Raw genomic sequence first — 13,953 nt, 5'->3', positions numbered from 1 at the left:
AAAGTAACGACCTGACAAAAAAATTGGTATTTCTACACCTATCTCTCTTATTAGCTCCTCTCTGAAATATTTCGTGGACTCTGGTCCACGAAATGCGGACTCCGCACTTGCCGGTTCACAAACTAAAGAGGACTGTGTCTTTCGTTTTTTGAGGTTTTATTCTTAGATTTCAACAATCTCCAACATCCAATCTACAGTTCACTTTTCTCTATTCGTTCCGACGCGATCTGTCCTAACATTACAATTGTACTAAGATTTACTCTATTTGCGCAACAAGTACCCTTTAATTCCTTGCATCACGGGCACAGTAAATCCTCAAGCCTACAGTATTGTAATGCTCCTAATTTTTAATTCTGATTAAACAATTTAAAAACGCGTTTCTTTTCCTAATTTAGCTTTAATGAATGAGTACAGTTACATCATTGTCATGCAGTACATTAACTTAATAATAATAATAATAATAATAATAATAATAATAATAACATTTCTAATGCGCAAATTTCATGAAATGTTCAAATGCGCATGCGGTTTACAACTGTGCAATCTGTATTGATATATTTCGCGACATTGTTCATTCAATTAATTTTCTAGTTAATATTTTATCATGCGATACTTTAAGTCATACACGTCAGTTCTTTCCCAGCAATTCTGAAAGTGTGGATCGAGGGTCTAATGCTGTTCGTATACATCGAACATGAAGCTTAAGAAGAGTATTTAATCCAATTTCCAAATACCGAAATGTGGGTTTAAAAAACAATATATTGAGCTACTTGAAGACAAGTATTTAAAAACGGTTTCTCCGGAAAATCGGCCTGAAACAACCTTTGCATGAGTCTTAGTAAGTAGGTCCTTTGGCGAATTCGGTTCTCTCGTGTGTTGACGTAACTGCAAACCAGTAGTGTTCTTCGTTTAATGTAAAGTCATTTTGTTGAGTAAACCTTAAGTGCCTTCCAGTTAGTCGATTCAAAAGCATAAGGTTTCGTGTTCGATTTCCTTACGAAGCTTAACTTTAGGATAGTATGCTGATGATTTCTGTGACTGTGTACAACTTTACTGCTACTTGCTTGGGCGCGACAATTTCTGGTCTCAAATTCATGAAAATAGCAAGAAGTGAAGAGATAAGTTAATACCTCACTGTTCTCAAATTCGTGAAAATAACCAAAAATCGAGGAATAACTTTACTCCTTTTTGGTCTCAAATTCGTGAAAATAGCCAAAAATCGATGATTAAGTTTTGTCCTGTCTGCTCACAAACTTATGAAAATAGCCAAAAATTGAGCAATAATTCAATTTTCCTAGTCTAAATATCTTGAAAATGGCGGAAAGAACAAGCAATGATTTCACTCCTGTCTCGTTTGAAAATTAGTGAAAATAGCTAAAGTTCGGCAATAAGTGATGATATAAATTCCCTGAAAATTACCAAACTCGCAAAAATGGCCAAAATTCGAGAAATACGTTCAATCGTTTCTGTCAAAAAATTCGTAAGAATAGTTTAAAATCGAGCGATAAGTTAAACTTTTTCTGGTCCCAATGTCGTGAAAGTGTCCAAAAATCGAGAAAGAAGTTCATTCCTTTCTCTTCTCAACTTCTTGAAAATAACCAAAAATCAAGAGATATATATTTTCATTCCTTTCTGGTCTCAAATTCGTGATAATAGCAAAAAATCCGAGAGGTAAGTTCATTCCTTTTTGCTTATCACTTCATAAAAAAAGCCAAAAATTGAGATATACGTTCCTTCCTTTCACGTCTAGAATTTAAAAAAAAATCCAAAAATCGAGAAATCATTTTATTCCTATCTGGTCTAAAGTCCGTAAAAATGGCCAAAAATCGAGAATCAAGTTCATTCCCTTCTGCCATAAATTTCAAGGGATAGCAAACCAACCAACCCCCCAAAAAAACCCAACAAATCGCCGGTGTGTTGACGTAATTGCAAATCAGCTATGTTCGTTTGCTGTAAAGTTATTTTGTTACGAAAACCTCAACGGCGCTCCAGTTGATCTCTTCAAAAGAACAAACTTTTCCGTTGGAGCTTAATTAAAAGAACGTATGGTAATGATTTCTGAAACGGTATAACCTTTACTGCTACTAGCTTGCGCGCGACAATCTCTGGACTCAAATTTGTGGGGAACCGAGCAATACGTGAACTTGTTTCTGGTCTCAAATTCAAGAAAATAGCCAAACATCGAGCAATAAGTTCACTCCTTAATGCTCTAAATTTTGTGAAAATAGCCCAAATACACAAAAATCGAGAAACCTCGTGAAAAGGTCCAAAAAATCTAGCCATAAATTCACCACTTTTTGGTGTCAAATTCGTTAAAATAGCCGAAAATCAGTCAATAAGTCCACTCCTTTCTGGTCTAAAATCCTTGAGAATAGGTAAAATTCGAGCAATAAGTTCACTGCTTTACGGTCTCAAATTAGTAAATACAGCCAAAAATTCAGCAATAAGTTGACGCCACGCCTTTCTGGTGTGAAATTCGAGAGCTTAGTGCATTCGTTTCGGGGCTAAAACTTTATGATGGTAGTAAAAAGAGGAAAAATTGTGCAATAAATTCACTTCTTTTAGGTCGGGCAATAAGTTTACTCTCTTTGGGGTCTCAAATTCGAGAAAATAGTTTAAAAAAAGAGCGAGAAGTTCATTCCTTTCTGGTCTTTTCATATTCGTGAAGATAGCAAAATACCCATAAATACGTTCATTTCTTTCAGGTCTCAAGTAAGCGAAGCTAGCCAAACCTTGAAAGTAGGGTTTATTACACAATAGGACACAACACAAGCACAATAAAATGACGAAACATACCTACTCAACACAACACAGCAAACACTAAACAAAGAAAAAATGCCTACTTAAGAAAACACTACACAAAATTCAATACAGTATAACAGTAGACAACACAACACGATACGATACGATACGATACGGTACGATGTAAAGCAACACTGAATTTTAAATCCGAACACTGCTTTTCAAAATATTCTGGATTTTAAATGTTCCTTAAAAATTTCGAAACAATTTTTGTTTCTTTGCAACAAATCTGTTTCGAAATGAAATTTCCTTGGCTACCACAAATTCAATGAAACAGAAACAGAAAACAATGAGTCATTGCTCGATTTTTTGCTTTTTTCTTGAATTTGAGACCAGAAAGGAGTGCACTTGTTGCTCGGTTCTGGCCTATTACCACGAATTTGAGTCCAGAAATTGTCGCGCGCACGCTAATTGCTAGTTGCAGTAAAGGTTATACCGTTACAGAAATAATCACCATACGGTCCTAAACCTTCGTAAGGGAATCGAAAGGAAAATGTTGTACTTTTGAAGGGCTCAACTGGAAGGTTTCCTCAACAAAATGACTTTACAGCAAACGAACACACCTGATTTGCAATTACGTCAACACACCGGCGCACCGAATTCGCCAAGAAACCAACTTACAAAGATTGTAGCAAAGGTTGTTTCAGGTCGATTTTCCGGAGAATCCGTGATCGAATACTTGTCTTCCAATAGCTCAATACATCAGAAATGTGTTACGCGAATCTCTTCATATTTTATCTAGTAGCAGAGTTTAGGACATTATTGCTGGTTTGTCTACATTCTCCTTCATTGTGTTTAGTCACTTATGTTAATCCATTTTAATTATGTCAAGTTCTTTGCTTTAATTATTCTATTGCTTCTTCTTGTGTTGGTTAATGACGCAACTCGCTTCTGATTGGTTTGCCATCAAGCTATTGTCATTTGCCTATATAAGTGCGACACCACCCGGCTGGTTTGGGCGGAATCAGTAAACCTAACACACAGTATACAGAATGAATACGGAATACAATCACCTTTCAACAAAAGAAAACACAATACGACACCAGACAAGGACAGCACAATATGACACAACACCACAGCACAAGCACAATGAAATGACAAGACATACGTACATAACAAACACAAAACAAAGAAGGCACACTTTCGTAAGTAATTACATCCATTTTGAAATCACTGGTGATCTTTGGAATCTGATTGGTCCAAAATGGTGCAATTTATTCCCAAATTGCACCATTTTTTGCTCTAAATCGCATCCTTTCTTTAGCCCATCAAAATGGAAATGAAGTAACACAAATAGAATATTAATATTGACAATGATACTCTGTGATTTCAAAATGGATGAAATTAAGTGGTAATTGAACTTCGTATCGTGCAATTTTGGTCTGAAATCATACTTGTGATTTCAAATCAAACTCGCGCTGCGCGCTCGTTTGATTTTGAAATCACGCGTATGATTTCAGACCAAATTGCACTCCACTCAGTTCAATTACCAATATAAAACACAACACAAGAGAATTACAATAAAACTCAATACAATACAACAGAAGACAACACAACACAACACAGCAGGATACGATACGGTGCGATGGGATGCGAAGCCATACTCAATTTTAAATCCTGACACTGCTTTTGAAAATGGTTTGTACATTAAATGTTTCTAAAAAAAATTCGAAACAATGTTTGTTTCCTTGAAACAAATCTGTTGCGAAAAGAAATATTTCCTTTTCTAAATTCGAGCCCAGAAAGCAATGAACTTATTGCTCGAATTTTTGAGCTTTTTCCGCGAATTTGAAACCACAAAGAAACGAATTATTGCTCGAGTTTTAGCTATTTTAACGAACTGAAGACCGGAAAAGAATGAACTTATTACTAAAATTATGGCCATTTTCACGGATTTGACACCACACCAAAGTGAACTTTTAGCCCGATTTTTGGCTATTTCCATGAATTTGAGACCAGAAAACAATGAACGTATTGCTCTCTTTTAGGCTATTTTAACCAATTTGAGGCCAAAAAGGAGTAAATTTATGGCTTCATTTTTGGTCATTTTCACGGATTTTAGTCTAGAATGGAATGAACTTCTTGCTCGATTTTTTTTAAATAATTATTTTTTCTTGCTTTTGTGCAACTTATGGAAAAAAATAAACTGAACTGAACTGAATCACCCTGAATTTATTTAGAATTAGAGCTCACTTGCCATAGTTGTAGTTCCCGGTATGCATAAGTGGGTTGGGTGAAGGTCACTCCTAAAATAATATCTCTATTGAAAACCATTTAATTTAATTTCCTACTGAATATTGCCCAATCCATGCTCAAGAATAAGTTTATTTCGGTGAATGTCTGTTCGGAAGGCCTTAAATCAACTGAGAAGTTCCGAATTAGTCGTTACTGAAGTCTACAGTTTTCTTCGGCAAATTGTCAGCTGAAGATTTCGTGACACTGAAAACTAGTTTCTTTCGTTTCGAAGGCAACAAATATAGCATTTTCGAACAACAAGCAACAGCTAGGCTAAGGCATTCCCGGAATAGATCAATCTCTGTTATCTTACACAAATATGTCTTTAAAAGGGCATAAAGCGACAAAATTTTAAGAAATTTTCTTCAACGACCTCACTGGGTGACCCCTTTCCATCCGGAAATTTTCCATTTATGTCTGCCGTTTCACTGGTGTAACTCAAACTTGAAAACACACTTAGGTAATATGATCTTTCGTTAAAACTGGATTACTGGGCAATACAACGTGTATTTATTGGCTTAGCGGTCAAGAGATATTATACATTTAATGCATGGTCCCGAGGGAAACAGTTAGTTTTGTTTTCGAGTGAAACATCAGGACTCGAGCGAAAACAAGACTAACTAGTTTCCCGACGGACCATACATTAAGTGTAACATTTTCCCTTCAACAATTACAACAAAACAAACAAACAACTGAGAGGGCAACAACTGCGGAATTGTATCCCGGTCGGGATACATTTGTACTTGATCAGGGGCACGTTACCGAGAATCAACCAATCACAGTGCTCGTTTTGTCGAGTGAAAGCCTAGGTATATAACAACAGCCGTTAAACCACGTTCAAAAATAGCGCCATTGAAGTCTTCTGGTCGTAAGGCAAGGCAAATGAAAACCGTACAGGAAAAAAATGCCATGAAAACAGCCCGCTTGTTAGTGAAGTGGAAGAATAAATGGGTGATGTTTGCGCGGACGAGTCAGTATCCATCCAGGCATTTTCTCCCGACGGACACTATGCGCTGACAGTGTCTCTCCGCTGGTGAAGCACATCACGTGATCAATTGAAACCAATCAGACTCGGAGAAGATTTAGTAATCAACTACAAGTGGAAATATGGCTGATCCACTTTGAAAGAATATTCCGAGCTGTCTGCTTCATGATGGACTGTTGTAGTGTCAACTGATAAAGAGTGCAAGAAATGGCAGTTGTAACAATAATGAACAGACCAATTTTGATGTAATAAAATTCGTACCTGGCTACGAGGCTTAGCGAAATAAAAGAACAGAAATAAAATTGAGGCTAAAAGATGAATAATTAATTTATTTTGTTGTATTCCGCTAAGCCTCGTAAACAAGCTAGAATTTTAAAATTTCGAAATTAGTCTATTACGACGTAGACAGAAAACCTGTGACAAACAGAAGTCCTACTTTTCATTCAAGACACTAGCTTGGTTCCTTTTATCTTTGTTCTTTTTTTTTTATTAATAAATTATTTTCCACTGAGGAGTGCTTGTTTATTTGATATGTGTAGACAGAAAATTTGAAAAGTTTTAAAAGTCTCAGATACTTCACATTTGACTCTTAGCAAAATCTTGGAAACAGTCCTTGTGTATATAAAAGTATGAATATTATAAACTGTACTGTACATGGGCGGCCCCAGGAAGTCTTGATTAAAAGGGTTGAAATACGACCTATTCCCAATTAACCACTAAGGCCAATATCTCTCACTGTTAATAGCACTAATAATGCACATTGTCAACATGACATTTATTTTTCGTACGAGATTGAAATTTATTTCGAAGGGAACAATGTTTCAAAGGCATAATTCCTGTGTCTGCTGCACTGTTCAGATTTGACAAAATTTATTAAATGCATCATTTGAGACCGATCGAGTCTCGTCTTACGCTTTCCTTACATTCATCCGACTTGCGGTTTCAGCAGTAAAGAATTATCGCATTTCATTATCAAATATAACACTCCTGGGACAATTAGAACTACGATACCTTTTCTTTCTTTAGTATAAACACATTTCATTATTTTAAGGTAGAGCGAACACTTTTTGAAAGGGAGACGGAGCTTTGATAACCGTTTACTAATTAAACAATCAGAACCCTGCGATACTTAAAATTAACAAGCTATTTACAGTCCTTTTAACGAGTTCCTAGTCATCGTTGTCTTGTCATGATGATCCTCCGTCATGTAAGCCATTATCAATGATCCTCTAGTCTTTTCTTCATTTATCACTGAGCTCCGCATTCAGCAGCTACAAAGCAAAAACAACAAAAAAGATACAAGTTTAGTGACTAGTGACGGAGTTTGTTTTCGCTTTCCGTACCCTCTATGCTTTGTCATTCTGTAAAGGATTTCGATATTTACCGGACAAACCTCATAAACTGCCTCTATACATTTTCAGATGGAGACTTAATCGTTTTCTGATCAAGTCATCCACTACCATGTGTTTTTATAACTGGCTGCAAAACCGATAAACGCTAGGAAATATCATATTGGCCATCAGTAAGGATGCATGAAAGGCTAACTTATTTTGGAATGAAAGTTTACTGGCTTTGCATCAAACATTTTCAAAGTGGAAAGTGATCTTGAGTAACAAGTAATAAACAACACCAACAACCACAACAAAAGAACAAAGAAGAAAAACGCAAATATTTGTAAAACGCACTTGGTTGCTAGAAAAAACGTTATTTTTTTTCTTTTTTAAATATCGGGTTTCAAAATGTTGATTAAATCAACACTAAAAAAGAACAAATGGAGGTATTATGGTGAATTTTCTAGTTCCAACAGTTCAGCATTTCAATATCAACTTACTTGCATTCCAAGTCAACTAGACGGTCAACTATTCCTTTTCACCAAACTTGATTGTGACGTCATCACCAATGAGTACAAATGGAGCCCAATGCTTCACTTCATTACACCTGTCAGATTCCCTCATGCATTTCATGGCTTGGTTCAGAGCTGCACTGGCACTCTTTCCTTGCTCTAAGTGCTGGTAGAAACTTCTCATGAACTCCATTGTGGCCTCGTCATCTATTGCCCACAATGACACCAGAACAGACCGAGCACCGGCACCCAAAAATGCTCGTGCGATGCCAACCACACCCTCAGCCTTAATCTCCCCACGGGCACTATGACAACAACTCAATACAACCAGTCTTGCCCGCATCTGAATATTCATCACATCTCTCATCGTTAAAACAAAGTCCTCTTCCACAGGAGCCCGTGATACTGGTATAGGGTTTGGTGCTAGAGCAATTTCTCCTGTTTCCATCCGTCCATGTGCTGCAATGTGCACCAAACCAACCGAAGAGAGTCGTTTCAATACTTCATTCTTCGTTGCCTGTCTTCCAATGAGCGGTGCAGTGTGCAGTATTCTCCCAATCATCTGCACTTCTTCTTGTGCGAATGGCAGCTGCTGTAACTTCGTCCTCTCGAAAGTAACTTCTTGCACCCAAGGATCACCCACGAGAAGCGCCCCAGTCTTAATGTGGTAATCTGCTGGACAATTTGCGATCAATTTCAAACTTGTCAACGATGGAATCACCCGCACTCTGAAAGATTCGCAAAGGTACCTTGAATCTGAGTCCAAGAATGCAGGGAAAGGAGCCAAACACAATGGACCCTCGGGGACGAATATAACTTCATTGTCAACCAATAAATCTTGAATAGGATTGATGATGGTCTCATATAATAAACGTAAAGCACTTTGCTGGAGATGTGGGGATTGATTTCGTCTCTTCTTAGGAGGGGATCTCTCATCTGTAAGGTATTCTTCTCTCGCAGTATCCAATGAACGATCTTCACATTTAAGAACAGCCCTTACATCAATTTCCTGCCTTGCAGTTGACATTAAGGAGCTCAAGAAAGTGTCGACATCAACTTGACCATCGGGGATCTGTTTTCGTCTTAACTGAGCATCCTTTCCTTTCTGGAAAACCCACAAAATTGCTTCTTGGTGCTCAAGCGCTATGAAAACTGCACTGCAAGGAAGAAAACCTAAAATGTCAGCTACAGTTTCTATGTCTGTGCTAGATAATACTTGGGTGTCTTTGGCTGCATACTTCAACTCCAAGAGATCTTTCAGAGCCTGTGCACGTCCCTGCTCAGCCGATAACAGAGCCTCCATAATCTTGCCTTGCCATAACAACGAACGCCATAAACTTACGTATACATCATGGTGCAAATTGCGCAAACTCACCTTCCAGTCATCCTTAAACACTAGATGATGTCTTACATCATTGAGCGTTGTTACGCTTTGTTGAAAACAATCGGCAGCTTTAAATATAGCGCCAGTTGACCGAAAGACCTTACCAAGCTGATAAAATGATCGGCCAATTCCAACTTTGTCCATGACTTGTTTTTCGATTTCTATGGCACGTTCAAGGTAGGCTATGGCTTTTTTGAAATCGCCAAGACTGTGATAAGCGACGCCAAGATGAGCATACGTTCTTCCTTCAATCGAAACTTCTTCAAGTTCTTTTGCGATTTCTAGGCCACGTTCAAAGTACTCTATTGCCCTCTCGGAATCTCCAAGATTAACATAAACAGTGCCTAGATTACCATACGCCTTTCCTTCACCTGAGATGTCTCCAACTTCTTTTGCGATTTTTAGGTCACGTTCATGGTAGTCTATGGCTTTTTCGTAATCTCTAAGACTGTCATAAGCGCTACCTAGATTACAATACGCCTTTCCTTCATCTGAGATGTCTCCAACTTCTTTTGCGATTTTTAGGTGACGTTTATAGTAGTCTATGGCTTTTTTGAAATCTCCAAGACTGTCATAAGCGCAGCCTAGATTACAATACGCCTTTCCTTCACCTGAGATGTCTCCAACTTCTTTTGCGATTTTTAGGTGACGTTCATTGTAGTCTATGGCTTTTTTGAAATCTCCAAGACTGTCATAAGCGCAGCCTAGATTACCATAAGCCTTTCCTTCACCTGAGATGTCTCCAACTTCTTTTGCGATTTTTAGGTGACTTTCATGGTAGTGTATGGCTTTTTTGTAATCTCCAAGACTGTGATAAGCGCAGCCTAGATTACAATACGCCTTTCCTTCACCTGAGATGTCTCCAACTTCTTTTGCGATTTTTAGGTCACGTTCATGGTAGTCTATGGCTTTTTTGAAATCTCCAAGACTGTGATAAGCGCAGCCTAGATTACAATACGCCATTCCTTCACCTGAGATGTCTCCAACTTCTTTTGCGATTTTTAGGTCACGTTCATGGTAGTGTATGGCCTTTTTGAAATCTCCAAGACCGTGATAAGCGTTGCCTAGATTACCATAAGCCTTTCCTTCACCTGAGATGTCTCCAACTTCTTTTGCGATTTTTAGTTTACGTTCATGGTAGTCTATGGCTTTTTTGAAATCTCCAAGACTGTGATAAGCGTTGCCTAGATTACAATACGCCATTCCTTCACCTGACATGTCTCCAACTTCTTTTGCGATTTTTAGGTCACGTTCATGGTAGTGTATGGCCTTTTTGAAATCTCCAAGACCGTGATAAGCGTTGCCTAGATTACCATAAGCCTTTCCTTCACCTGAGATGTCTCCAACTTCTTTTGCGATTTTTAGTTTACGTTCATGGTAGTCTATGGCTTTTTTGAAATCTCCAAGACTGTGATAAGCGTTGCCTAGATTACAATACGCCATTCCTTCACCTGACATGTCTCCAACTTCTTTTGCGATTTTTAGGTCACGTTCATGGTAGTGTATGGCCTTTTTGAAATCTCCAAGACCGTGATAAGCGTTGCCTAGATTACCATAAGCCTTTCCTTCACCTGAGATGTCTCCAACTTCTTTTGCGATTTTTAGGTCACGTTCATGGTAGTCTATGGCTTTTTTTAAATCTCCAAGACTGTGATAAGCGTTGCCTAGATTACAATACGCCTTTCCTTCACCTGAGATGTCTCCAACTTCTTTTGCGATTTTTAGGTCACGTTCATGGTAGTCTATGGCTTTTTTGAAATCTCCAAGACTGTGATAAGCGCAGCCTAGATTACAATACGCCATTCCTTCACCTGAGATGTCTCCAACTTCTTTTGCGATTTTTAGGTGACGTTCATGGTAGTCTATGGCTTTTTTGAAATCTCCAAGACTGTGATAAGCGTTGCCTAGATTACAATACGCCATTCCTTCACCTGAGATGTCTCCAACTTCTTTTGCGATTTTTAGGTGACGTTCATGGTAGTCTATGGCTTTTTTGTAATCTCCAAGACTGTCATAAGCGCAGCCTAGATTACAATACGCCATTCCTTCACCTGACATGTCTCCAACTTCTTTTGCGATTTTTAGTTTACGTTCATGGTAGTCTATGGCTTTTTTGAAATCTCCAAGACTGTGATAAGCGTTGCCTAGATTACAATACGCCTTTCCTTCACCTGAGATGTCTCCAACTTCTTTTGCGATTTTTAGGTCACGTTCATGGAAGTGTATGGCTTTTTTGTAATCTCCAAGACTTTTATAAGCGCAGCCTAGATTACCATACGCCTTTCCTTCACCTGAGATGTCTCCAACTTCTTTTGCGATTTTTAGGTGACGTTCATGGTAGTCTATGGCTTTTTTGAAATCGCTAAGACTGTCATAATTGTAGCCTAGATTACAATACGCCTTTCCTTCACCTGACATGTCTCCAACTTCTTTTGCGATTTTTAGGTGACGTTCCTGGTAGTCTATGGCTTTTTTGTAATCTCCAAGACTCTTATAAGCGCAGCCTAGATTACAATACGCCTTTCCTTCACCTGAGATGTCTCCAACTTGTTTTGTGATTTTTAGGTGACGTTCATGGTAGTCTATGGCTTTTTTGAAATCTCCAAGACTGTGATAAGCGGAGCCTAGATTACAATACGCCTTTCCTTCACCTGAGATGTCTCCAAGTTCTCTTGCGATTTCTAGCTGTCGTTCAAGGTGATCTATAACGTTTTTGAAATTTTGTTGTCTGTGAGAATTGTTTCCAAGATTATAATCCAGTTTCTCCTCTTGCAATTTTTCTCCCGTTTCCTTTGTAATTTTTATGTCACCTTCACGGTTTCGTATTGGTGTGTTGCTATTTCCTTGGGTTTTTCTTAAACTTTCAGAAGTACTGCTTTTTTTACAGACGCTTTTTGGATCTTTGCCAGTTTTGACCACAAAGGTGCCATTGTCCTGTCAAACGAAAATAACCAATCATGGACCCTGTAAGATGTGGTAGGCTGATAAATAGGACGTGGAAAAGTTGTTTGCTGATCTTTTGTTTTCAACTAGTTGTTCAAATAAGCTGTCAAGTATTATAGCACGAAATAAAAGTGGACACTACTTGATTTTTAACAGCAAAGAATTCAAACGAGAACACATATATGATCAATCTTAATTGAAATGGTCATCCGCATCATAGCCTGCGAGCAAGCTCTAGTGTACGTCAGCCGCGGAAGGATAGCGCGAGCGGCGAAAGGATTGGGGCTATTCTTCTAACCCCCCCCCCCCCACCCCCCCAAAAAAAAACCTAAATCCTCTCGCGGCTGAACTGAAAGAGAGCTTGCTCGCACCGGTGACCATTATACACTCACATACCGCTTATGTACAAATTAACATTTGCTTCTAGCCTTTCGTGATAAAAGATTATAACAGTTTTTGGAGAGAAGAAAAAAGACATATAGACAATGATTGTAAAACATATAGATAATGAAATTAGAAATTTAAAAGTTTGATCACGTTTTAACAAAAGTTAACAAGCGGGTCTCTCTAGTAGTGTAGAACTGTCTTCAAGATGACAAAAAAAAACCAATTTACTATGCGGGTTTGCCTTGAGTTTTTTTTATCTTCTTCTAGTTCTCTTTCTAAATCTTCGTTGACTTGTTATAGCCATCATTTATAGAACCTCGATTTCATTCAATTGTGTCATTTCTGTTTCGTAATTCGTGCCTTTTTGGAATTAGAACGGCTTGAAAATAAAACTATTAATCACAATAGAAGAACATCGTGTAGATTTATACACGTCGGTGTGCTACAAGAAAACTTATTGTTAATCAGTGCGGCAAACCATTTTAATATGCTTACTTTTTCAACAAAAATTTGTTCGCTTAACAAATATTTATTTAGTTTGAACATAAACCTGAAAGAAGTTAACAAAGGATTAGGACTGAAAAAGCAGTAGAATAAAGCATAATACACCCTCATGCAAAAACACGTTGGCTTTTCAGATTGATGGAAAGCAATCTCTCAAAGTAAGTTGTTTGAATGGATGCTGATACAAGTTCTTGACGAGCTTTGTATTAAGTCTGGTAATCCTTTTGGATCCCAAAGAACTTGCCAAAAATTAACCTTTGATGTTGGTGTTTAAAAATGGTTTGAAGCTTTGATTTCTTTATGACGAACCCATGCAAGCAAGGGTGGAATTAGAAGTCTTAGTTAAAGTTTATGAGCCAATCACGAGCTAGCGTTTGGGGCGTCATAACCACTTTATGATGTTATCTCAATCGAAATCAAAAGACTCAATAGATTTCGATACTCTGCATGGGTGTTCACAACATGTAAACTTAAATTTAAATCGTTTTTTTTATTCAAACGTTAGACGCCGGCTACGTACTTTGCATAGTTTCGTTTCAACAGCGAGGTGTTTCTAACCCTGGAAGAAATCCATACCGTTGTTCATGATTAAAATTCATCGGAAGTATCTTTCAAAAACTTAGATATTAAAGCACCTCAAACAAACAAGTGGTTAAAGTTAGCATATGTATTGGGTTCTGGTGTTGCAAAACACATGTTAAAAACTAAGGTCCCTAGAAATTAGTCTTGGTAGCTCAGTTTTATTTTAATCCATAGACGTATTCACATCCAAAACATGGTAAAATGGAGCATGGTTGGAACACCTCCCTTAGGCTTCTTGTTCTGTTGCATATTTGTAACCTTGTTTTTTTGTCAATAGATAACCCATTG

The 13,953-nt window shown here is 37.8% G+C and overlaps 1 protein-coding gene across 2 annotated transcripts in view; it reads right to left on the bottom strand.

The window, feature by feature from the left end:
* Positions 1–6,449: 6,449 nt before the first annotated feature.
* The window catches only part of LOC146472219 (uncharacterized), a 28,515-nt gene continuing 21,011 nt past the window's right edge, over positions 6,450–13,953 (bottom strand). For both annotated transcript variants that reach the window (XM_085119564.1, XM_085119563.1), the window contains 2 exons: positions 7,854–12,183; positions 6,450–7,293 (listed from right to left, as the gene is read on the bottom strand). In XM_085119564.1, the coding sequence (XP_084975690.1) occupies positions 7,882–12,183 (4,302 nt within the window). In that variant the 3' untranslated portion in view covers positions 6,450–7,293; positions 7,854–7,881. The remainder of the gene's footprint in view (positions 7,294–7,853; positions 12,184–13,953) is intronic.

Source organism: Pavona decussata, unplaced genomic scaffold, assembly GCF_977016875.1.
Source record: "Pavona decussata unplaced genomic scaffold, jaPavDecu1.1 SCAFFOLD_100, whole genome shotgun sequence".
In the NCBI taxonomy this organism is placed as follows: domain Eukaryota; kingdom Metazoa; phylum Cnidaria; class Anthozoa; order Scleractinia; family Agariciidae; genus Pavona; species Pavona decussata.
This window is presented reverse-complemented; position numbering and strand designations above follow the sequence as displayed.